At 46.8% G+C, this 24,899-nt stretch overlaps 1 protein-coding gene and 1 long non-coding RNA gene across 2 annotated transcripts; one reads left to right on the plus strand and one right to left on the minus strand.

Moving 5' to 3' along the window:
- Positions 1-5,037: 5,037 nt before the first annotated feature.
- On the minus strand, positions 5,038-6,127 carry LOC310918156. Its single transcript, XR_014591606.1, has 2 exons — positions 6,008-6,127; positions 5,038-5,424 (listed from the first exon to the last, which is right to left on the minus strand). It is a non-coding gene; the product is annotated as an uncharacterized lncRNA (long non-coding RNA).
- PANK4 (pantothenate kinase 4 (inactive)) lies at positions 5,967-24,888 on the plus strand. Its single transcript, XM_083876952.1, has 19 exons — positions 5,967-6,176; positions 8,752-8,834; positions 9,299-9,507; positions 10,939-11,122; positions 11,650-11,742; positions 12,918-13,071; positions 13,782-13,963; positions 15,354-15,435; positions 16,545-16,645; positions 17,299-17,454; positions 18,270-18,382; positions 18,983-19,070; positions 20,339-20,490; positions 20,917-20,972; positions 21,455-21,504; positions 22,677-22,784; positions 22,943-23,043; positions 23,493-23,561; positions 24,493-24,888. The coding sequence occupies exons 1-19, from the start codon at positions 6,059-6,061 to the stop codon at positions 24,704-24,706; spliced, it is 2,313 nt and encodes a 770-aa protein (XP_083733078.1). The 5' UTR covers positions 5,967-6,058; the 3' UTR covers positions 24,707-24,888.
- The last annotated feature ends 11 nt before the right edge of the window (positions 24,889-24,899 follow it).

A 24,899-nucleotide genomic window follows, 5' to 3' on the forward strand; every position in this document is an offset into this window, starting at 1 on the left:
ATTTTAAAGCATTTAAGGAAGGCACAGGGAAGAAAAAAACCCAACATTTAAAATCGTAATTATTTCTTTAAAAATGCCATCTATGGCATCTGGGAGGCAGGCTGGCATGAATGTAGGAAATGGACTAAAATAAAAGTGCTCTAAATTTGGTGCAAGACATAGACTTGTGTGCTGGAAGCACAGCCACAGAGGTACAGGGCGCTGCTTTTTAAATGTGTGACACAGACGAGGAAATTCTGGGTTTCCACACTCTTTGCTGGTAGTCCACCCTCCTCCAGACCCGTTGCTCCATTGCAGCACACTGAGTTCCCCTCCATGGAAAATTATGGATCAGTTGGGCTGAGAAAGATGCCGACTGGAATTACAAGCAGCAGCAGCTTTTGTGCAAACTGTTTGTGGAGTAAATCCACACCTGGGCTGAAACCACCACCCAGCAGCAATTCCTCAGGGTGGAGGACATCCAGCTGCTCTGATTTATGGATTGTCATGGACACCAAGCTATAATGACAGTCTTGGGGTGGCTGGATCCTTTCCTGGATCCCCTGTGGTTGTTCCTCGAGTCACAGCAGTCCCACAGGTTCCCACCACAGCTCAGGGTCAGTGAGGAGCAGCTCCAGTTGGAGATGATGAACCTGGGAAGAGCCAGGGCTCCTGCCTGGCATTGCAGAGCTGTGAGGACAGACAGGGACAGCCCCTGGCAGGGTGTGATTTTGGGAAGAGCATCTTCATGATGCAACTCAAGATTTGGTGGGGTTTACAGAGGAGCAGCCTCTGCCCACAACACCTCCATATCTCACACTCCCCTCCAAAAAAAGGGAATTATTGAGTCCCGTTGTTCAGTCAACTCCATGTTTGGCAATTTTGGGGATTTGTCTCTTTTAATTCTTCATTCCCAAACCAGGGAAAATGGTATCTCTGAGCCTCAGACAGCCCAACTTTCTGGCTCTGCAGCAACAGTCCAAGGCACAAACTCCTCCCAAGGACACGGAGCACAGGGACGAGCATTTGGAGCACAAACACGTTTCAGGGGGACAAACTGCTGCACTAACAGCGGGATTTTTAAAAAAGACCAAACTGAACAAACTAATTACAGACTTTTAACAAAGGCTAAATGGATTTTCTACCACAGACGATGATTTTTCCCTACTGAAATCCTTGCAGGAACTGCATTCTGCCCTCCATAAGGAACATACTGTAGGGACAGCCCAAGTCTAGACAATTTATTATTCACAACCATCAGTTGGGAAATGCTGTTGCCATTAAGTTTTCAGGTCTTAATAACCAAACCAACCAGGGGGGATATTTGCTTCTCTCACCCTGCAGCAGCACACAGAGGGAGGATGAGGCAGGCACGGGGGAATGGCAGATTTGTGATCCCTTTCCAAGAGAAGGGAGCAGAGAGCTGTTTTGTGTGCTGTTAGCAGGACAGGGTGCCTGGTTCACCATTCCCATCAGATGGTGCGAGCCCACAGCTCCCAGGATTTCCCGTTCACGGTGTTAAAGTGCCCACAAAAGAAGTGTGCCTGGGAGGGTCCTGGGGAGAGCCCCACGCCAGCGGCACCATCTGCCCGGCCCTTCAAGGAAGGGATCAGCCTTTAATCAGTGGGAGCTGCTTTAGCCCTTCAGAGGCCGGGGCATTGTGCTGAGGACAGCGTGGCATTATTTAAAACCGCTCATTTCATATTTCCAGGGCTGGAAAAATTGGGTCAGAGCTTCCCTCCCCTCTCCCCATGGCTGAGGATGCCGCCAGCATCCTCCTTCCCATACGGTGCGTGGCAGGACCTGCTGTCCCTTCATCCTGCAGGATCCCGGGAGGGATCCAGAAAATCCTGTGCTCCACTTCCCTCTGCAGTAACAGCACAGGCTCATGAGGCCAGGGATAGCCCCAGCTCCAAGAAATATTGCAGATTACAAGCTGATAAAATAATTCAGCGAGCTGATTTTGAATGGGATTCATGGTCTGTGATCAGTTATACTTTTTTTGACAACCATCAAGAGTTAAAATGGTTGTACCCTAAGTGATCCATCTATACATAAAGTGTCTTTGGGCTGGGAAGGGAATACACCTTCCCTTCTATTTTTTATAGAAATCCACAAGCGTCCAGGCAGTGGAAAAGGCTTTAAAATCATCAGGTTAGTAACAAGTTACAGGATCATCTTTTGCAGAATTATATCCTTTTATTCACCAGCCCTCTGTGTGCTGGGACACTTTGCTATTCAGGTATCCACAGACACAGGTTTGGCCCTGAGAGGGATGCTGAGGGCAGGTGGAACTGGCTGCCTGCGACTGACAGGTAAATGAGCGGTTTCCTGTCTGATTTTGAAAGGCAGACACAAGAATTAAGCAGGATTTTCAGCAATGTGGTAGTTGTAAGAAACAGGTGTTCAAAAACTGCATGAGGCCTCCCATGCCTGACTGACAGATCCTAAACATGACTGGGTTTGTACTGGGTTGTGCTGGGAGGGGGCAGCAGATCTGAGCTGGCAGCTTAAAACAGCCTGGGGAAAAAAAAAAAAAAATTCTACAAGGCAGCTCCAATCCAGGGTCTTGTCTGGTCCTTTCCCCTTCATTACCTGTGGCACTGAGGTGAGAAATCCCAAGACTGAGTAAAGTCACAGGAGGGCCTCACACCTGGGGTACATCCTGCAAAGGGGATAATACAGCAAAATATAGACAAGAATTGACTTTTCACTCCCTCTCAGTTGTCTGTAAATGGGAAATATAGTTAGGTAGAGACTCAGGAACAGTGAGGTATTTACAAAGTGGCATGAAATTAAACAGGACGTGTTTGGGAAGGACATCACAATCATTACATGTCACATAGGAAAACTCAGATTACCCAAACAAAAGCAAGGAAGAGCTCTGGGTGTAACTTACAGAGAGACTTTAAACAATAGAGAAGAAAATATTTCAAGCTAACTGTTTGAAGGGCTCTTCCTTCGATTTTAGTCTCTCGTTGCCTGAAAATTATCTGGTACTGTATTCATCTAAGCACGGTTTAATGTCAATGAAAGGCTTTAGCCCCTCTAATTCTGCATCTTTCCCTTTTCAACCTCTCTTTGGGGGCGCAGAGCATTATCTCTTCCTGGGATCAGTCTTGTGTGCTTAATTTCAACTCAGCCTGGGAAAAAGGCGGCACATTGAGATGTTGACGTTCCCAAACATCAGGCAGAAGCTGGATGATAATGCCGGCCAACGCTTTCCCACGTTCCCTGCCCAGCGCCGCGATGCCAAACCCCATTGTGTCCCCCACTCCCCAGCCCACCTGCTCCTTTGGGAGCGGGGTATTATCCCCAGGCAATTCACAGTCAATTTGCCATGCTGTAATGGATGCTTTCCCCATTGTGCCGGGCACGCCTGGATTGGCTGGCGACTGTGGGAAACTCCGAGTCGCTCCGGACCCAGAGTTTTGTATGCGGCTCCTGAGTATAAATAGGGCAGATCTCGGCTCCCCTCTCCACTCCGAGCTGAAAGCAGCCCTTGGGATAACGATGGACATCCCATAGCCCGGAGGGAAGCACAGGGTGAGTATTTTATCTGCTGGAGAGCCGGGAAGGGCCGCACTTTGGGGTGTTGAGAGCTGGGGAGGAGGGAAAGCCTCGCTGCTCACCTTCCCTTCTCCCCCTTCTGTGTTACAGCCCCGGGAACCCCGGAGTGGATTTACAGCACTGGAACTGCTCCTAGAGAAGGGATTTCAGAGGATTTCAGAGGCACCAGCCCAGCTCCGAGCTGGGGAAAGGCGGAATCCTGGAGGGATGGCTGTGAGCAGCCCGGGGCAGGGGCGAGGTGAGTGCTCCCCATCACATCCCCTGTGCCTCTCACTGCCTTTTCCTTTGGGGAAAAACCAGCCTTGTAACACTCCCCGTATAACATTTCTCTGCTCTCCTGCCCTTTCAGCTCTCGCAGCCCCTGCCCAGAGCCTGCAGAGGGATGATCCTGACGGGATCTGCAGTTCCCAGGGGCTCAGGAACGCGGGGAAAGCTGAGCTGCCACTCCCGGAGCTCACAGGTGGCACCTGGGGGACTCTGCTTCTTCCTCCAGCCACCAGCAAAACCAGCAGCACCGAAGAGATTCCGAAGCCTCTGGAGGCACCGGCAGTTCAGAATTCCGTGATTTTTGGACGTTTCCCGTATTCCAGAGGAGACCATGACTTGCTGTACAAGTCGCCCCCGCTCCTCTCATGAAGTAGGGAAGAATGTTTCCCCTTTGCAGGTCGTCGCTCTGCTGGGATGTGAGCTGCCCTTCTCCCAGAAGGACTGCAAGGATTCCCACCGCGTGGAGAGAGGGTTTTTCTGAGGGAATGAGCTGTATCCTCCTGCTGGGAGGGCTGGAGGGGCTGTTCAGAGCTCACTGATGTCTGTTCTTAACCTCTGCGAGGTTGTCCATGTACCTCTGCTGGGAAAGCTGTACCCACACCCTGGGACGGCCAGAATTCCCAAAAATATCCCTGCAGGAGGAGCCTTTGACTCCTCGGGCTCCCAGAGCATCCACACCTGGGACACATTTGGGAATCTGGCCTTCCCACGGTGCCATGAGAGGTTCTATAATATTTATAGTCTGTACTGAGCACGCTCTGAGAATGGTTTAACCACATCCCAAAGTGTGTAGAGGAAATTCCTCGGGATGTCTTCCTCACCAGCTGTTTGTGAGGTTCAGGATGAGTGTGTGCCTTTTGTAAAGGCAGGAGCTGGTTTAAATGTCCTTATAGGACTGAAAGTTACGGCTGTGCTGTCCATTATAAAAGAAATATTTATCAGTCTTTCATGAAAGGCGGGTGTATAAATTGTATTTAGTTTTTTGTACCCTTTTGCCAGGGGAAAATGGGAATTTGTTACTGTCCTTGGAGGATGTTATGATGTGTTCTGTGCAAGCTGCACCAATGTATGACCTGTGCCAGAGTTATCGTGAACATCAGAAGTTGCAGAAACTTTTAACGGTCAAAAATAAATAAAAATCTGGTTAATCAATCCAAAGTTGTTGTGGTTTTTTGTGGGTTTTTTTTTTTTTTCTTTTGTGTGTGTGTGTGTGTGTGTGTGTTTTTGTTGTGGGTTTTTTTTTGTTTTGTTTTTTGGGGGTTTTTTGGTGGGTTTTTTTGTGTTTTTTGGGGGGGTTTTTGGGTTGTTTTGTTTTGTTTTGTTTGGGGTTTTTTTTTGTTGTTGTTGTTGTTTTTGTTTTGGTTTGGGTTTTTTTAAGTAGTTTTTTTAGCTGGTTTCCCTGTGGTCAACAGACATGAGACAGATTTCAGTGAAAGCAGAGATATTCAGATTTAACACCGAATTTCCAGTTCTGTGTCCATCAGGACTCCCTGCAATGCTGTTTTCCATAGCTCAGGAATATCAAACACCAGCTCTCTCAATGTGAGACAAAAATAACAGCACACCCGAGCAGCCAATTCTCTGGGAATTCAGAGCCAAGAAAGGTCACTGCCAGGGCGAAAAAAAAAAAAAAAAATCATGGGATGGTTTGGTTGGGAGGGATCTTAAATATCACCTAATTCCAACCCTTGTCACAGGCAGGGACACCACACACAGAAAATACTTTTGATTAAGAGATAAAGTTTTCCAAGGCACAATTCACATTCCTGGGGATGTGTCTGGGTCATAACACTCTTGAAAACAAGTCAGGGGGTTAAAATTCAGGGGTTTGGCTACAGGGGACACGGGTGGGTCTCCCCAGGGGTCTCTTTCCCCATTCTCCCCCCCCTCCCCAGCTCACCCTGGGGTCTCTCTGTCCTCCCCAGGGGTCTCTTTCCCCATTCTCCCCCCTCTCCCCAGCTCACCCTGGGGTCTCTCTGCCCTCCCGGGGGGTTTCTCTCCGCATTCCCCCTCTCCTGTCCCCCCTCCCCGGGGTGTCCCCGACCCCTCCCCGGCCTGTCCCCCCGGGGTCTCATCGCCCCGCCCACTGCGAGTCTCTCAGGCCACGCCCCCGAGGTGGGCGGGGCCTGCCCGCTCTCCCCGCCCGGTCCCCGCGCCCCCGCCTCGTTGCCATGCAGATTTATGCGCATACATTTGCATGTCGATGAGGCCGGGCTGAGGGAGGGAGCGGGTCGCGTTCAAAATGGCGGAGCGGGGCGGGCGCGGCAGCGGTCACGGCAGCCTGGACAAGAGCATCACCCTCCCGCCCGACGAGATCTTCCGCAACCTGGAGAACGCCAAGCGCTTCGCCATAGACATCGGTAACGGGGCTGGGGAGCCTGCGGGGAGGGAGCGGAGGTGGGAAACGGGTGGCGGCTCCGGCCCCGCTGAAGGGACCCGCGGGGGGGCCGGGCCGGGCGCGCGCGGCGCACGCTGGGAAGTGTAGTTCCCCGCGACCCTCGTGCCAGCGCGGGTGGGCGCGGGCTCACTACAGCTCCCGGCGGGCTGCGCGGTTTGGGGGCGGCGCGGGGCGCGACGGGAGTTGTAGTCGTGCCGCCGGGTGCCGGCGCGGTGCGGGCAGGGGGAGGCACTACAGGTCCCGGCGGGCCCCGCGCGGGTAACGGGCCGCGGGGAGGCGGGCGGGGCGGCCCGGCCGGGGCTGCCCTTGTCGTCCAAGGGGGGACGGGGGAGAGCCCGGGGGGCTCGGCCGGACCGGCCGGGAGCCGGCGGGACTGGGGGGCATCGGCTGCACCCCCTCAGATCGCGCCGAGCCCTGCCTCAGTGCTCCAGGCCCGAGTGCGGAGCCCCTCGGCCGCCCCCCGCCCCAGGCCGCGGCCCGCGGGATGCTGCGGGCACTCCTCCGGCTCCCGAAACCGGCGTGGGAGAAGCAAAAAGGGACAGGGACGGCGGCTGTGGCACTGCCCGGGCTGGGCAGGGCGGCTGCGGGGCTTGGCGTGGGTCGGGGTCTGTCACTGCTGCCTCAGTCGTCCCCAAAAACACCCGCTGCCTTGTGCATACACCCCACAGCCCCGATTTCCCTGAGCCGAGGGACAGGGTGACACAAGACAGGGTGACACATATCAGGGTGACACATACCAGGGTGACTGACACTCGTCAGGGTGACACCGGAGCGCCAGAGCCGGGAATCGTGCGGGGACTGAGCCTGTGCCCAGTTCCTCCCGTGCAGGGATCACAGGTCGTTCTTTGGACACTCACTAAGCCAAAAATGCCATTTCACGCGTTTTCCTGCCGTTTTAGTGGAACTTTTTAGGAGAAAAGGCAGGGAAAAGAAAACCAAGCTCTTATTTCTTAGGTGAACACTGCTCTCTGTGTGGTGGAGACTCAGGGACAGAGGGAAGAAAACCTGCACCATAACAGAAAACCTTGTGGTGTTATTTCAGCCCCTCAGGAGCTGCTGGTTCCCTGCCTGTGAAAGTAACAGCCGGAACTGGCCCTTTGTGCGGGTCAGCACGGAATTAGAGCCGTGGGATTAGTTATAAAACCTAGTTACATGTCTCAGCTGGTGTTCTGGATGGATTTAAATCTTTACAAAGCGGGAGAGGAAGGGGATAATGCACAAAGCACACGGCTCTGCATACCGTGGGTCTGCTGAGGGATTCCTGCAGCACCTGTGTCATTGTCGGTGTAAATTCCAACACGGGCTTTGTGATCCTCAGTTTGGAGCAGTGGAGGGAAGCTTTTCCATAAAAAGCTGTGCAAGCCCTCATCTTTTAGCAGAACAGACAGTGGATTTTCTTTCCCAGAAACTTTAAAGCACTGGCTGGGACACTGAAATCAGATCCAAGGTCAGGGAAGCTTTATTGCTTTTGTTACTATAAGAGTCTGTCCACGGTCACTCTATGTTGGCCTCACTTAAGTTTTCCTGGAGTAAACTGCCTGTTTTTCTCCTACAGGTTGTAAATATTTTTCTGACAGAAATATTTGAGCGTGGAAGAGCTGACAGTGCTGTTATGCAGGCAAAGCTACACACTCCAGGGATTATCTTTTGCCTGTGCTGCTTCATTTCTTGGTTATTATTAGGCAGCAGAGTGTAGTGTCACTGAATTTAGCCACCATTTAGGATCTAGATTTTTATTTACTTTCGGGACTTTAATGTTAACCCAGTAGTGGGTCACAGTTACCCTCAGACCTGGAGCAGTGTGGTGGAAAACATTGAATTTATTCAGTGTAACCCCAGAAATCCACTCTTGCAGGTCAGATGCAAGGACCCGGCAAGGGGTTGAGTTCTGTTTCGAGGAAAGAGTTGAAAGTTTTATTGCCATGAGCAAACTGGAGGCCTGAAGGGGATGATGAGGCTGCTCTGCTCAGACTTGCACAGTGGTAACATCTCCAACTGCTGTGTGCTTGAGAAACATCATCACTCTGAGCATTCTTTACCCCACAGCCAAGACCAATCTTGCAAAATAATTACTCATTACAGAGGGTCATTTTCTCACCAGCCATGAGCTTGTAGACTTGTCCCTAAAAGCAGGGTAAGAATATTATTTAGGTGTTGCTGCTGCTGAAACACTCTGTGCACATGGGGAGAATTGCTCAGTGGTGGCAAACCAGCTGAGAAAATCCTGGTACAGATTTAAGGGGTTTCATAAAGATTCCAAACAAGGTAAATAACAGCAGTACATGTACTGGCCTGGCTAATCAATAATTACCATTGCTCATCAGTTGGGCACAAAGTGAATTTATGGAGCTTTTCCCTCCTGTGATGCTCTGGGGGTTAACCAGGCCAGTACAACAAAGGTTCTTTCTGTATTTCCATTAATTCTCTCTGGCTTTATCTGAGGAGACCTGGGGAACCAAGAGCTGACATAAACATAAGTTTTATTGTTTGCTCCAAGGCGAGGCATTAATCATAACTTGTCATCTCTTTATGAACAGGTGGTTCATTAACCAAGTTGGCTTATTACTCAACTGTACAGCACAAAGTGGCAAGAGTGAGATCCTTTGATCATTCTGGAAAGGTGAGAATTCCACCAGGGATCAGCTGCATGTCACTGACTCACAGGAGTGAAGTTCTGGACTGGGTAGAACAGAAATTGTATCCAAACCCATCTAATAACTTGTTCTATATAAAACTTTTTGGAAAGTATTTGTATTTGCCAGGTACTGTTTAAATATTTATTTTCCAGACAGTAAGTGTGGTATATTTGTAAAAAAAAACCCTGCTCCTGTGCAGACATGACTTTCCTTATGCAGAGGGATTTCCTGCATGTCAGCTGCATGGGAGAATTGATTATCTCAGCTTAAGGAGAATTAAGACCTGTGAAACTCTATTCTTCTTTGACATAGCTTGAGGTGTTATGTTTAATGGCATTAACACAGTTTCAAGGGCAAAAAAAAAGCACAAGTATTGATGTTCAGTAGTTCAGCATTTAACCTTGTTTCTGCAAGAATGTTCTCTAAGAAATCCTTTTCTCTCTTAAAGGACATAGACAATGAACCTTTGTATGAAATATCTGTTCAGGAGGAGATTACAGCTCGACTTCATTTCATTAAATTTGAAAACACTTACATTGAAACCTGCCTAGATTTCATCAAAGACCATCTTGTCAATACAGAAACAAAAGTCATCAAAGCCACGGGTGGTGGTGCCTATAAATTCAAAGACCTTATTGAGAAGAAACTGGGGTTGAAGTAAGTGGAACTGCTTTTTCTTCTGTAAAGAATTATCTTACACCTACTCCAAAAGCTTTTATCATTTTCCTGGGCATGCTCAGAGGTAATTCGTGTGACAGTCACTTATTGTATAGCTCCTACCTAAACTTCATGCAAAGGCTTGCAGCAGAACAAAGGGCAGCCCCATGAATTTACAGCCTCGTAAATTTACTGTTCAAACACCATTATCAGACATCAAATACTAAAAAGCTCTACTGAAACCTGCCTAGATTTCATCAAAGGCCATCTTATCAATGCAGAAACAAAAGCCATCAAAGCCACTGATGGTGGTGCCTATAAATTCACACCTTCTATGCTGTAAGTGTAGAAAAACGTTAATTTACCCCAATATTAAACATCACTGGGGGAGAGCTTCAAGGCACCTCTCCTGCTGTGATCTGTGTAGTACATTCCTCAACCCCTGAGGGTCTGTGCTCGGCTTTCATACTGTCTTTGTAAATTACTTATTTCTCCTGATAAGCTGGACTCTGTTATCTGTTTATTTCACACCGGCCTCCTTTAGCACCTTCTTGGCTCTTACTAACGATCAATTGATCGAGATAAGGAGGCACTTTCCCCTCTTATCTCCTGTGGTGCACCTGGGTTTGGTTTTTATTTGGTTCTCACGTACTCAGTTGGTCCCCAGGTCCAAACCAGAGCAGCTTCTCCCTCGTGGAACACACAAATCATTCTGTAGGAGTCGAGATGAGTTTGTTTATGTGTTTCCAACAGGCCTCAGGATATTTCCTGTAAGAATTTCCATAAATCAATAACAGTACAGAGACACAGAAGTCAGCATGTGTTAACTGACTTATCAATCATCTTCTATAACTTTTGTATCATTTTCCCAGACTCGACACTGGGGATATGTCCTGTTTATGAATCCTGCTACTCTTGTGAGAAATCTCTTTTTCTGTGTTTGCTAATCCCAGTTGTAGGCTCCTCCCAGTCCCTTGAATCTGTTATAAACAAGTGCTGAAATGTCGAGGGGGCCTTTTTGTGCTTTATTAGGAGGCAGGGGAATAGCAACAGACAATTATTCCATGTTTGGAACTTGTTTTCTGAGGTTAATTTCCAGCTAAGCTTCCTGACCTACTTTAGGGCAGGGGTGCACAGACCATGAAAGGAGCAGGGCAGGAAAAGAGCAGTGTAAACAAGCAAACAAGATTATTTGTAATGACAACAGGATTAAAATTACTGTGTAACAGAACTCCAGCCTGGAGTTTTGGCCTGGCAGGGGAACACCAGACCACGTGGAGTTGGAGGTTTCATGTTTCCAGAAAATTGGGCTGGTGCCACATGGTGTGAAAATTCCCGTCTGCAAAGTCAGTGCAAACTGCTGCTCCCAAAGCAAACTGCCTTATCAGGAGCTCCAGAACATTTATTTAAGGTTTTTTTCCTCTCCCTCAGAGTTGATAAGGAAGATGTAATGACCTGCCTAATTAAAGGGTGCAACTTTGTGCTGAGGAACATCCCCCACGAGGTGTTTGCTTACCAGAAGGATTCAGACACGGAATTTCGCTTCCAGACAAACCACCCCAACATTTTCCCTTATTTGCTGGTGAACATTGGCTCAGGGGTCTCCATAGTGAAGGTGAGTGGTGGCCAAAATGCTTCCTTGGAGATTTGATAAGGTGATCTGAAACCTCTCACTGGCTCAGATTTTTATTTGTTTCACCTTGGGTAATGCAAAGTTTAGAAAGAAAATTGTGCGTTTTTTTCAAGTTTATTTCTATTAATTGCAGAGTTATGAATGCTTTTCCATTCACTGATTTTTTTAAAATTACATTTAATTTGATGTTTAGAGAAGTGGTAACATTACCTGATGATGACAAAAGCTGTCAGATCAAAGTGATTTTTGATGTTTGTTTTGTCACACTATCGAAGAGACCAAGTTTAATGTCTATATTTAGCATTATTTGCCAAGAATTAAATACAAAGATTCCCAAAACTGCTTGTGGTGTATGTGCAACATGCCCTTCTCACCTACCACTTCCACAATGGAAAGATTCCATCTCCACTGATTCCACTGTTTCAAAACCCTGCACACTCTGACCTTTAAACCCGTGTTAAACATTATAACAGGACTTTATAAATAAATCTGCCTTGTTTCATTCACAGGTAGAATCAGAAGACAAATTTGAATGGATTGGGGGCAGCTCAATTGGAGGTGGAACCTTTTGGGGTCTTGGAGCTCTGCTCACCAAAACAAAGGTATCCAAGTGTCTATTTAAGGGGGGTGGGATTAAATTAAATGCTGGGAAGAAGCCAGAAATGTTGGAATATTAAATAAGAAGGCTGAGTGCTGGACTTGTGTTCATATTTTTGACACTTCTGATGCATAAAAGGAGGCTTTACATGGAAAAAGATACTGGTGGAATATAGGGACAAGAATTAGAAGATGCTTATTGTGACCAAAAGCAATCCTGCTTGGGGCTCAAGGACAAGTGATGGACAAGAGCCTCCTCAAAGTGTCCTGGTAATGTTTTATTCTCTTTTCAACTTCAAATGCCAGCCCAGTTCCTGCAATACTGTCTGCAGAAGACAGCAGGGAGCACACAATTGCTGCAAAGTGTCTGGGAGCTGGGAGGAGAAATTTTGCCTCATAGTTGGTTCCTTGGCTTCCAACATGAGTTTAAATCCTGGGCTGATGAACAGGGCCTGAATTAGTCCTGCTCAGCCCAGCCCAGCTGTGGCATCATGCTGGGCTTCCCAAAGAGCCATGTGGCTTAAATGAGTGTCCTAAATGTCAGCAGTACAGGAAAAGCTACAGTTACATGTGCACCAGATCAGAAAATGTCAAAGGGACAGCCTGGGCTGTGCTTTTTGTTTGATGCTCCTAAAGAAGAAATCTTAGAACTTAGTGCCTGCTCTTAATTCTCTCTTGGTTTTGTAGAAGAAATTCAAGTTAGCAGGGTTATAAATTAAGTATTGGGATAATGGAGCTTGCCTGCAAGTTTAATTTCAGGGACAGTGGCACATCCTGCAATAGTAAAGGCACACTGAGACGTTTTTCTCAAACTTTTCTTTTATTGTGCTTCAGGAAGACAAAATTCTGTTTCCTCCTAGTTCATGTGTTTCTGACTTCCAAGATAAGGGATGCCATGAGGCTTCTGACTGGTTTAGATGTGCTGACCCACCCTAGTTTTCAGGGGAAATTCAACAAAGTATCTGCAGATAAGAAAGATGTTGATTGTGGTGTTCATCTTTGAAGGAGCTGCACTTCAGATCAGTCTGTTTGATCAGACAGGGACTCTGGAAACATCCTTGTAATGAGAAACAGCCTGTCTTTGGCTGGCAGGGTTAATTCTAACACTGGTTTTGGTCAGTAAAGATGCTGCAGAGCTCTGGCTCAGGTCAGTTGTAGTAACTGTGCTTCTCACCCTCAGAAATTTGATGAGTTGCTGCAGCTGGCCTCAAAGGGCCAGCACACCAACGTGGACATGCTGGTGAAGGACGTGTATGGAGGTGCCTACCAGACCCTGGGGCTCAGTGGGAATCTCATTGCCAGCAGCTTTGGGAAATCCACCACAGCAGACAAAGGTACTGGGATAAAAAAAGATCTACCCAAAATCTTCTCTGGCTCTTGGGAATCAACTTTATACTGATCTAACCAGCAGAGCTGAGAATAATCACCAGCTTCTTTCATGATCTTGTGTTTTGTCTGCAGAATATTGATTTAAAATATTATGCAGTACTGCTTTATAAGCAGACATTTAAATTTTCAGTTTGGGATTGCCTAAGCCAAGGGAAAATTAAAAAATAGCTGTCTGGTTAGCCTGGGGTTAATTCATTCCTGTGGGAAATAGATGTGGTTTCTGGGCTCCAGAAAGGCCCTTTGGCAGTGATTTACTACAATTTACAGTTTATTTGCAGTATCTTAATGAAGTGCTTGCAGTGCATCTCAGGCCAAGAGGGATGGATGAACCCTCACCCGTGGTTCCTAGAGAGAAAAAATGGATTCCTGCCATCCAGGAAGTTTTGTTTTTTTCAAGAAAAGTTTAACATAGGCTTAGTGAGTTTTGGGTTTTTTTCCTAGTACTTTAATCAAATCACACTCCTCCTTGTTAGAAGTATATTTTATATGTGAGGTTTTTCTAGGGGGTAACATTTTCTTCTCCACACATAAGGAAAACTGCTCCAGCCCTGGATTTTTCTTTCCCCCAACTCCAGACTCAGTTAGAAAAGCACAGCCCACTTGAGGTGCTTCCTCAGTGTGAGCATAATTCACTTTACTCTTCCTTCCCTTCCAGAGTTTTCCAAAGAAGACATGGCCAAGAGTTTGCTGCACATGATCAGCAATGACATTGGCCAGCTGGCCTGTCTCCATGCCAAACTGCACAACCTGGATAAAATCTATTTTGGAGGGTTCTTCATCCGGGGCCACCCCGTCACCATGCGCACAATAACCTACAGCATCAACTTCTTCTCCAAGGTAAGGAAAGCACAGGCTTCCCTACAGCAAAGGCACATTTTAGGTGTTTTTCTAGGCTGTTGGGATACCTTAATAAATGAATTTGCACATGAAGTAAGCTTAGAAGGCTGCTCCTTAGGTAGGTAAGGCAGGGATGTGTTGTGGGAGGGGTGAAATCAGTGTGAAATGCCTGGGAGTTGTGTCTGGCCCTTTTTCTCTCTCCCTACCTCCCTCTCTCTCTCTTTTTATTATTATTTTTTTGATTGACAGTCTGTCTTGTAGCTCCAAGTAATGAGTTTCCACTGTGTTCTTAGATAGTCACCATCATTATTCAATTCCTCTTGCTGATTTGCATCTTTCCATCCCCAGGCCATGCAGTGTGAGGTTGTTCTGCTGAGGCAGTTGGCATCAGTGGGGTTTTGTTATTAAAGAGAAAATCAAACCCCCCCCAGATCAACCAAGCTGAAGTTCTTTGCAGGTTTTGAAGCTGTGGAAAATTACTGAAGATTTTTGACTAGGACAAAGGTCCAATCCACAAGCTTGTTAACGGTTGTTACAGGTAGATTAGTCCTGCACTTCGGGGATTTTATAGAGTAGATTACACCATTTTTTTCTCATCTCAGTGCTTCATGCAAGAGACTCCTGTGTGCTGCTTTTTCCCCCTCTTTATTTCACCATTGTTGTGCCTGTCTATAAAACTCGAGTTCTAAGAAAGCCATTGCAAAACTGCAGCTTTAGGTTGTTGTAAGAGACACTTTGCCAGGAATTCAAATCCAAGTCTCCCTGAGAGATGGAGCTGCTGTTTCCCTGTAGCTCCCCTCAGGGTGAGCTGTTCCCTGTCACTGCTGAATTCCTTGGAAAAAGCCTCACCCAGCCTGGGAAAGCTGAGGGGCCCTGCTGTGAGGGTGGAGGGCTCGCCTCCCCAGCATTCCTATATTTTGCATTAATAATTGAATTATTTGGACGGGGGAATTCCTGCCTGTGGGTAATGCACAGTGTCTGTGTGGTGGTGAAGAGCAGTGCAGTGAAATAAAGACTCTGAGCAGTGTTGGCTGCAGTGGCACACCTTGGCAGTCACAGGGCCTTGCATTTCCAGCCTGTTGAAGCAAGAGGAGTTGAATATTCATGGAATGATGCAGTGGTGTTTCCCAGGGGAGGCCATGGAGCACACACCACTGGTGCATGGGTGTTTTCCAGCTGTGTGATAACTGGGGAATGATGTGTGTGAGCAGTTCCTCCCTGAGCTGTTCCAGGAGCACCATTAAAGTTGCTGAATGTGTGAGAATGTAGCACAAATGACTATTGCCATCTTCTAGTTGTTTCTATTAAATTAAAGTGTGAAAACTAGTGACAAAGAAGTGCCTGTTAGCCCTCAGGGACCATCCAATTGCAATGTTTCATATTGTGGCAGGGAGAGGTTCAGGCATTGTTCCTGAGACATGAAGGCTACCTGGGAGCCATTGGGGCATTTTTAAAAGGAGCTGAACAAGACAGTAAGTACAGCACTGCTCTGTTCTGTATATGCTGTGTTCTGAAATGTCAGTGTACTGTCCAAGTTTCTCTTAAGAGGCTGCATGTAAGCTGTTGCCTAAATAAATCCATTTTGGCACTAATAAACACAGATGCTGGGCTTTGGTTTTATACATTCTGGCAGGGACATCTTAATTTCTTGCTGGACTTCCTGCTCACCTTTGAGAAGGCAGCAGGACTGGGCTCTTCTCTTCTCTGTACTTCTGCAAAGAGCAGTCACAGCTCTAAATCCAGCTGGGGAAATGTGGGTTTGGAGAACTTCTCCCTCTTTAGGAGGCCACTTTTGTGTATATGTTTAATGTACCGAGCAAGACCAGCATCTCCGAACTGTGTTTGTTTGAGAGTGAAAAGCCTCACAGAGGAGACCCTTCTGTCCAGATCCCTTGGATCCAGGGTGCTTTGGTGGAATTCTGCCTATTTAGTTTTCCTTTTCCCCTGTTGATGTACAGGCAGTACATTGGTTACAGTGGCACAGCCACAGCCTGCTAATGGTGTTTATCTCAGTAAGTATCAAACACACCTCCAAAATATGGATGTGGAATTCTTTTCCTGCTCATTTGATAGAGATGGGCAAGGAACCAGCTACTGAGGAATTAAAGACATTGCTTCTGCAGCATGTACTGTACATCTGAGCTCATTAAACTTTTCTCAAATAAAGCAAATCTAGAAATAACTTCAGTGTTTTTCTGAAGCTGACATTGTGCTTTGAGAGTTCTGTAATACTATTTTGTTGATAATGGATCTAGATTTAGAAATAAGAAATGCTCAGTGGTAGTGCTTTGGAGGCATGCTGATTAATGACAAGGAAATGGGGTTAAAAAGAATGATTTTAGAACTTAAATTGTCTCTTGTCTCATTCAGGTTGAATCTCTTTGGAGCAGGTAATTCACTGAGTGGTTGAAACATCTCCTTTGGGAGTTAGAGGGAAAAATCTGTTAGCTTTTAAAGACAAGGGGAGCTGGCTGGTGTAGTGCAGCACTGCTCAGTGGGATGCTGGCTCTAGACTCACTCACAGGAGTATTCTCAGTTTTATTTTTCAGATTATGTGTGTCTGTGTCTTTCTCTTTTCTAGATCCAAACCAGTACAGCTGGGGAGAGAATTATGCTGGGAGTTCTGGGCTTATGAGCACATCCCCTGATGTTTACCCCATGCAGAGAACACGGAGTGGTACAGTATGTGCTGTCTTTTCTAGACCTGTGTGTGTTCTCTTAGCAGTGCTGACCTGGACACAGGTGATTATTCTCCAGCTGGTTGCTTCTTGCCCCTGGGGGCTCCTGCTTCCCAGAGAAGTGACCAGCCTGGTGTCTGCTGTGGTGTTGGCTGGTGTCCTGTGTGGTGTTGGATGGAATGCTTCATAAAACAGACTGGCTGCTGCTTTGTCTTACTCTCCTTCACCAAAGTGGGGGGATTGTTTGTCTCTTAGACTTTCTCTGGAGCAGCTGGATTTTGCTGGAGCTGAAATACCTCAGAATTTGGAATTTCACGTTCCACCATCTTTCAGCAGTGTTAATTTGCGTCCTTTGGGAAGACAAATACAATATTGGACAGAAGAGCACAAGCCCAGTCACCTCTTAAAGTCACTGACAGTACAGCAATTCTGATTTCACACTGTGGATTATTTTCACACTGGATAATTTCTGTCTATAGGGTGGGCATGGATAAAATAATCCACAGAGGGAACTGGATTATTTATAATGACCTATAATAGTCTGCAGATCTGTCAGTCTTAACTGTGGCTGGGCTTCTGCAGCCCTTGTGCTAATTTAATTCCTTGTGAATTAATTTCTGAGTGAGTTCTAATCCATCTCTCTCCTTTCTCCCCTAGTTTGACATGCTGGAAATGGACAGATTGGAGAGACCACTTGTTAACCTGCCACTGTTGAAAGACCCCTCCACCTATATCCCAGACACTGTTGACCTCACAGATGATGCCATGGCCAGAAAATACTGGCTCACCTGCTTTGAGGAGGCACTGGATGGGGTAAGTGTCCCAAAACAGTCCTGTGGGAGTGACACAGGTATTTAGGGAACAAATCTTCTGTGAAGCAGCATGTTTGTCCTGTAAAATATTCCTGCTGTGTCACCCCTCTGGAAGTGCAGCCCCTCTCTCGCTGTAACAGAGGCACCTGACATTGTCCCAGTCTCTTAAGGAAGGGCTTGGCCCCTTCAAAGGCAGAAATATTCTTCTGTGGTGCTTTTTATTTTTTAGCTTCTGAAAGGTGTTTTCAAAGCATTTTCTCTCTTTAATGGCACTCAGACCTCTCTGTACAGAGCTGCAAGCAGGACAGTTACACAACCAAGGGCCAGAGATCCTTGGGTTGTTCCTGCTGTGGGAACAGTCCTGCTGCCTCACAGACACTTTCTCTTGGGAGGAGCACAAGTGAACCAGACACAAGTTATTGTTTTCTGCACTGGAGCTGCTTCAGGCAGCTCACTGGAGTAAACAAAAAGAGAACACAAGGGGTCGATGTGCACCATTATATTTCTGCCTGTTTCTCCTTTAGTGTATATGCATTGATATTTTTTTCCTCCTCCTCTAAGCAGTTAGAACTCGTGCTTAATGTCTGACAGTACAGTCTGGAAAACAAACTTTAAATCTTTTGGGATGGAAAGAGACATGAAAATTGTTGTTTACTGTTTGGAATGAAGGGAGGCTGGGAGGTGCTGTGTGGGAGGGAGCAGCCAGGCTGCAGGCACAGAACAGGGAGGCAGATGGAGGGGTTATTGCTCACACTGAACTTCACATCAGTTACAAGGAGGAAGAGTTAATTTGGTAACTCCTCATTTCCCTGCCAGGTGGCAAAGCGAGCTGCAGCCAGCCAGCCAGACTCTGTGGATGCACAGGAGAGAGCTGAGAAATTCCGGCAGAAATACTGGAATAAGCTCCAGACACTCAGGCAGCAGCCCTTGTAAGTGTTTTTATTTTCCTTTTTGCATCACTTGCTGCTTCTATTGAGCAATGAAAGTCCACCAAAAGCTAACCAGGTTGTGAAGCAGAGCAAACAAAGCCAAATAGGCTGAAGGCTCAGGCAAGTTTCTGTGCTACACATCAGATCTTCTGCACAGAGATTTTGGATTTCAGGTGTTGCAGTTGAGCAGAGAAATTCTATCTTGGCAGAAAATTTGTTATTAAAAATTTGTACGTGGTTATTAAAAATAGCAGCAAGTTAATTCTGAACATTCTTCCTCCCTGTATTTAAATAATCTTATTGTAGATTTAAGATTATTGAATCTACAATAAATATTATTATTATTTATTATAATTATATTTATCTTTATAAATTATAATTATAGTATAATTATTATATATTATTATAATTTTTAATTATTTAATCTAATAATATTATTTACTGTAGATTCAATAATCTTACTGTAGAGCCAGGGTTTAACACCTGTGATTTCAACTTCAGTGCTCATGTGAGGGGCTGTGACTTACAGAGGAAACAGGGGAAAAATAGCTTTTTCTGTTTGAAAAAATTGATTTTTTTCCCTCTTCTCCCTTTTTAAAGTGCATATGGTACCTTAACAGTCAGAAGTCTCTTGGATACAAGAGAACACTGTTTGAATGAATTCAATTTTCCAGATCCCTATTCCAAGGTGAGTTCAAGACACTTTTCCAATACTCTGAAAGTGTACAAGTGGTGGATGGCTCAGAGGGGAGGGATTAGAAACCAGTTCCTGCACTGGTTGTGAGCAGCTGGGGGAGAAAAACAGCACTGGGGAATGGGACATAAACCCCTTCACCTGAACAGGCTCCTGGTGAGGATAATGATAACCAAAAATATCACCAGCTTCAGTTCCCTGACAGCCCTGAGAAGCCAATTTTGGTGGCAGTCCTGCTCCTGAGCAGTGTGAGGTGCCTGTCACTTCTGATTCTGTAATTCACTCCTCTGTGGCTGCTTTTGTCACCTGTGAGATGCTCAGCACTGGGTAGGAGTGGACACAATGCACAACCTCCTGCTCTTGAAAACATTTCATTGTCACCGTGCAGCTGTTTTCTCTCTGTGTTTTGTTCTGTGGCATGAAATGATTGGGGAGAGGACATTTGAGTCAGTATTTCTCAAAAACAACTTTCTGTATGTCTGTTTCTCACCACTTGTTTGTGTGGCATATAAATAACAACAGTGCTAGTGGCTGATCCAAGACTTTTTTTCCTGAACTGTTGACATATTTCTGCAAAATACAGAGAAAGTTCTCCCTGGCTGCACTGTCATGTGGTGGCTTCACTCTGAGAAAGGGCTAAAACACATGTGAGGTGGCTTTTGCTTATGTTTGCTTATTGTAATTCAGACAAGTTTACTGCCAAGACAAGGTTTTGGTACCCAGAATCATTTTAAATTTTCTAAGAGAACTCACCCTGTAACACTGATCTCACTGGAGACAGAAGAGGAAAAAAAAAAAAAAAAAAAAAAAAAAAAAAAAAAAAAAAAAAAAGAGAGCTGCTGAGAATTTGGGATGATACAAAAAACCCCCAAAATCACCCTTCAGATTTTGTGGGACTGCTGGTAGTGGTTTCCTGGGGTTGATGCATCATGTTACTGCTACAAGATTTTTGTGTGTCCACTTTTCTATTCCCCACCTTGCTCAAGATCATTTCCCAATCTGCTCAAGATCTGTTGCACCTCTAACTTGCTAAGAAAAGTAATTCTTGAGCTACAGATCATATCCTGGCACTCATGACGCTTTCTGTGAGAATCCAGGAAAGTTTTTTCTTGGTCCTAAACACCCTGACAGCAGTAATTGGTTGGTCCATGAGAGGCCATGAACACAGAGGAGATGCTTGAATGTGGCCTTGGGACTGAGACAGCCAAGGCTGGGTAAGAAATGTTGGTCTGTAAATCCAATGTTTCCCGTCTGTCTTACAGGTAAAGCAGAAAGAAAATGGAATAGCCTTAAAGTGTTTCCAGAGTGTGATCGAGTCCCTGGATTCCCTGGGCTGGGAGGAGAGGCAGTTTGCACTGGTGAAAGGACTTCTGGCAGGGAATGTCTTTGACTGGGGAGCAAAGGCAGTCTCAGAGTAGGTGTTACATCCTTTAACAGCACCCCTTAAGCTACAGAATGTCCAGTTGTCATTTTTTTTCTAAAAATTAAAGTTCCTCAATCTCCCCATCAGCCTTTGTACAACAGTTACACCCTCCAACTGGTTTAAGTTATTACATTTCATGGTGGTTTGCAGACCCAAAAATGTCTTTTTTGCCTGTAGTCTGCTGCCTGCAAACATCTGTACATTGCTGAGGCTGTTTTCTTTTAGCATCAGGACCTCTGATTTCATGTCCTGAAGAGCCTTTTGTTTTTAACACGATCACAAAATACATTTCCCAATCTTGGGACCCTCAATATAAGCAGTGCAGCAAAATTGGCACCAGCTAAAGCAATGTTTGAATTCCACTGATATGAGATGGAGGTGTTGAACTGTGTGCCCTTTGTTTCTCTCCTGTTCCAGTGTCCTGGAGTCTGAGCCACAGTTTGGGTTTGAAGAAGCCAAGTCAAAGCTCCAAGGTAAGGGGAGATCCTTGGATCTAGATCTGGATGTTAATGGGAATGGATGTTTGTGGGGGTTCTGCTGCCCAGATGACAAGGAATCATTAGGACTCGTTAGGGTTATCTAAATGCAGATCCAGAGTTTGGATAATGCTCCAAAGGAATGAATCCTGCAGCCTCTCATTAAACACTGAGATGGTCACTCACTGTTGTGACCCTGCCAGGGAACAGTGTCCTGGGAGGTCCAGCAGCCCCAGGCCAGCACCCAACTCACACCACTCCAGTTTCCAGTGTGAAAATTCCACTTCAGGCCTAATCTCATGGGGCCATTCCCACAACAGAGAGCTCAGGAACTCTGTGAACTTACACATTTAACATTCCAAACCTGAGCTCAAATGCTTCAGTGAGTGCAGCATGAACCTCCTGCTTGTACCATGTGACTGCTGATAAGAGTTAGTGGCTGCTGATAAGAAATGCTGACACTGCTGTCTGTGCCACAGAACGTCCCTGGTTGGAAGATTCCTACAGCCAGTGGTTGGAGCGACTGAAGGTATGACCCTGGGTGGCCCTAAACCCACTAATTAAACACTTTAATCATCAAAGCACCCTGGTAATTGTGGGGTTTGAACAGAACAGCCCAAAACAAGTCCCAGTAATTCACCATAAAGGAATTAGTCTAGAATGTGGTTACTTCCCAAGCTGCTTCTCAGAATTCCCACTGGAGCCCAGCTGCTGCAGAACCCCCCCTCCTTATCAGGGCTCTTATTTCCATACACCCAGATCCCTGAATTTAAAAACCTGGGGCCAAATATAGTGTTTGAGTTGTTCCTCCCTGAGTAGCCAACTTAAAACTGGAATTAATGTAGGAGCTTACTGGAAGTGATGAACTTACCAATTAGCAAAGCTTTTTTTTTTTTTTTTTTTTTTTTTTTTTTTTTTTTTTTTTCTTTTCTTCCCTTCCCTTCCCATGTGATTTCTTTTACCATTTAATTAAGATTAATTAAAAAGCTTTTGTGTAAATCTCTCTGGAAATGGCAGCCTAAAGGTTGGGGATGAGCAGACTATGGCAAATCATTACATGCTCCATCCTAATACAAAGCACCAGCTAATCTTGTGTAACAGGGGTAATTAGAGAACTACAGCCACTGTCCTGTCAGTTTTTATTAGGAATTAAGCATTTTTCAGTTCTTCTCTTGGTCTGAACTGGGGTGAACTAAGTTTCATAACACCAGGTTGAGAACAAATGAAGAGGTTAATGGAGAATAGGCACTATCTTTTCATTTTAGGATGTCACTGCCCCCACAGTCCATCCTGCCCTTTCCTGGCAGAAGGGAATCCTGTTCAGCCAGCACCAGGCTGGTTTTAAACACCCTCCAAGGTAGGTCCAGCTGGCACCCAGCGCGTTCAGGGCCACAGCCTGACTCTGGAGTTAGGCCTGGCTTGAGTTGGCAGGTGGAGGGTTTATTGCTGGAGTTTGAGAGCTCTGTCTCAAACACAGCACAGCAACTCGAGGCTGTTTTAAACCCCAGTGCAAAGACACCATCAGGGAGCCCCACTCCTCCTGTCTGCCACTAGTGTGTGCTGGGAGTTTGGTGCAATCCAGACCCAAAGGCTCAATGTTTGAGGATATAAAATGTGGGGGTTTGGAGGAGTAGCTGTGAATAACAAACTTCCCTGAGGTGAGTGGTGCTCCATCCTGAATGCATTGGTTTTCTCTTGCAGGAGGGTCCCCCTCATAAATGTGCCTTAATTTTCGCAGATAACAGTGGGATAGACATAATTTTAGGAGTCTTTCCTTTTGTCCGAGAGCTCCTTTCTAGAGGGACAGAGGTGAGTGGCTTTCCTTGCAAATTCCTACGGAATTCTGGTAACTGCTGGAAGGCGTCACTGCCCACCAGCAGGACACTTCTCTGCCAAACTGGGAATAATCCAAGCACCTGGAACGCCAGAGCCTGACTGTGTTATCTCTCCTGGAACCTTCCCCCCAGGTGATTTTGGCCTGTAACTCTGGCCCTGCCCTCAACGACGTCACCTACAGCGAGTCCCTGATCGTGACCGAGCGCATCGCGGCCATGGACCCCGTGATCCAGTAAGCACCACTCACACCTCCCTGGGGAAAGCACAGCCTGGCTTTGCATTTCACTCCTCAGCAGCATCTGTAATCTGCAGCCCCAGCCCAAGGCAGAGCATTTGCTTTCATTAAAGTGAAAAATATCGAAATTGGGTGTTTCAGGCATACCCATAAGTTAGCTTTCTGGTTTTGTCTTCCCTGAAAAGCACTCCAGCTGCTCTACCAGGAATTTTCTGTGTTAATAGAGGCAAATCCATGTATGTCACAGGCAGAGTGTCCCCAGGAGAGGATGCAGGGCTGACTGAACAATCCTTGTGCTCAAGGAAACATTGTGGTTCCTGGTGAAGTCCCTGCAGCAAAGGAAGCCTTTGCAAAAGAGGCTTCGATATTTCTGCTTCTCTGGCTTATTCCCAGATGTACAAGGCCCTGCTGAAGCAGCTGTTTAATACTTTTATCTTTTCAAACAGCTCAGCACTGAGGGATGAGAAGCTGCTGTTGGTTCAGACGGGCTCCAGTTCTCCGTGCCTGGATCTGAGGTACGTGGGCAAAGTGCCACTGTGTGCTTTGTGTCCCTCAGCCCCAGGATGGTCAAAGGGTTGGCTGTGATTCCCAGCTGTCTTTCCTGCTGGGAATTGCTTCTGCACACCCATTAGGAGGTGCTTAGTGTGGGTTTACAGACCTGTGACAGCTTTTGGCCCTTGGTGAGGTGTCTGTATTCAGGGCACAGCTGGGTCAGGAGTGGGCCAGGTTATGGCTGAGGTCAGATCCTGCAGGTGGCCAAAACCCCCTGGGACAGCAGCATCATTTCACCTTGCTTAACCCATTTCCTTCTGATCAGTCCCTCTATTGGAGACACAGGGATTTTACCTGTGTCAAAATCCCAAGCTGGGTGCATTTAAACAACATTTCAGCTGATCCCCTTGGCTTTTAGGTGCCGTTGTTTGTGGGCACCAGTAACTCAATGGAGAATCCCAGCTGGCAGTTGGGGCAGCTCTGGGCTGCAGGTGTGACTGAAGTGTGCCCATGGTGTGACTGTGGGTGTGGCCACGGTGTGACCAAAGTGTGGCTGAACTGTGGTGATGGTGTGACTGAAGTGTGGCCACAGTGTGGCTGAGGGGTGGCTGAGCTGTGGCTGCAGTGTGGCCCAGCTGTGACTGAAGTGTGGCCGCAGTGGTGGCCAAGCTGTGGCTGCATTGTGGCCATGGTGTGGCTGTGATGTGGCCATGCTGTGTCCGAGCTGTGGCCATAGTGTTGCTGTGATGTGGCCATGGTGTGACTGAGGGGTGGCTGAGCTGTGGCTGCAGTGTGTCCGTGTGGTGGCCTTGGTGTATCCCAGCTGTGGCCACAATGTGGCTATGGTTTGACTGAAGTGTGGCCGCAGTGGTGGCCGAGTTGTGGCTGAGCTGTGGCCGTGGTGTGGCTGTGATGTGGCCAAGCTGCAGCCACTCTGACCGCGCTGTGTTGCAGCCGCCTGGACCAGGGCCTGGCCGTGCTGGTGCGGGAGCGGCAGACGGACCTGGTGGTCATCGAGGGCATGGGCAGGGCCATCCACACCAACTACTACGCCGTGCTCAGGTGTGAGAGCCTCAAGCTGGCCGTCATCAAGAACTCGTGGCTCGCCGACCGCCTCGGGGGCAAAATCTTCAGCGTCATCTTCAAGTACGAAGTGCCCTGTAAATGATGGAGCTGGCACGGCCGATGGACTTGCACTAGTTTTACTTTAACTGTAAAGAATGTATTTTTATTACAACAGGGACAGGAGTTCACAGGAGATTCCGTATTTATATTGTGCTTTTGTGACTTAAAAAGCGACAATATGATTCACTCTATAGTCTACACACTCAAATATATATATGTATATCACTCATTGTTTA

This window comes from Zosterops lateralis (genome assembly GCF_965231275.1).
Source record: "Zosterops lateralis genome assembly, chromosome: 22".
In the NCBI taxonomy this organism is placed as follows: domain Eukaryota; kingdom Metazoa; phylum Chordata; class Aves; order Passeriformes; family Zosteropidae; genus Zosterops; species Zosterops lateralis.

Excerpts from the sequence above, each read along its gene's own strand:
- PANK4 (XM_083876952.1), top strand. The coding sequence starts at position 6,059 with ATGGCGGAGCGGGGCGGGCGCGGCAGCGGTCACGGCAGCCTGGACAAG. Across the intron at positions 8,835-9,298 it reads CCTTTGATCATTCTGGAAAG|GACATAGACAATGAACCTTT; the intron begins GTGAGAATTCCA and ends TCTCTCTTAAAG. Across the intron at positions 22,785-22,942 it reads TCCTTTCTAGAGGGACAGAG|GTGATTTTGGCCTGTAACTC; the intron begins GTGAGTGGCTTT and ends CCTTCCCCCCAG.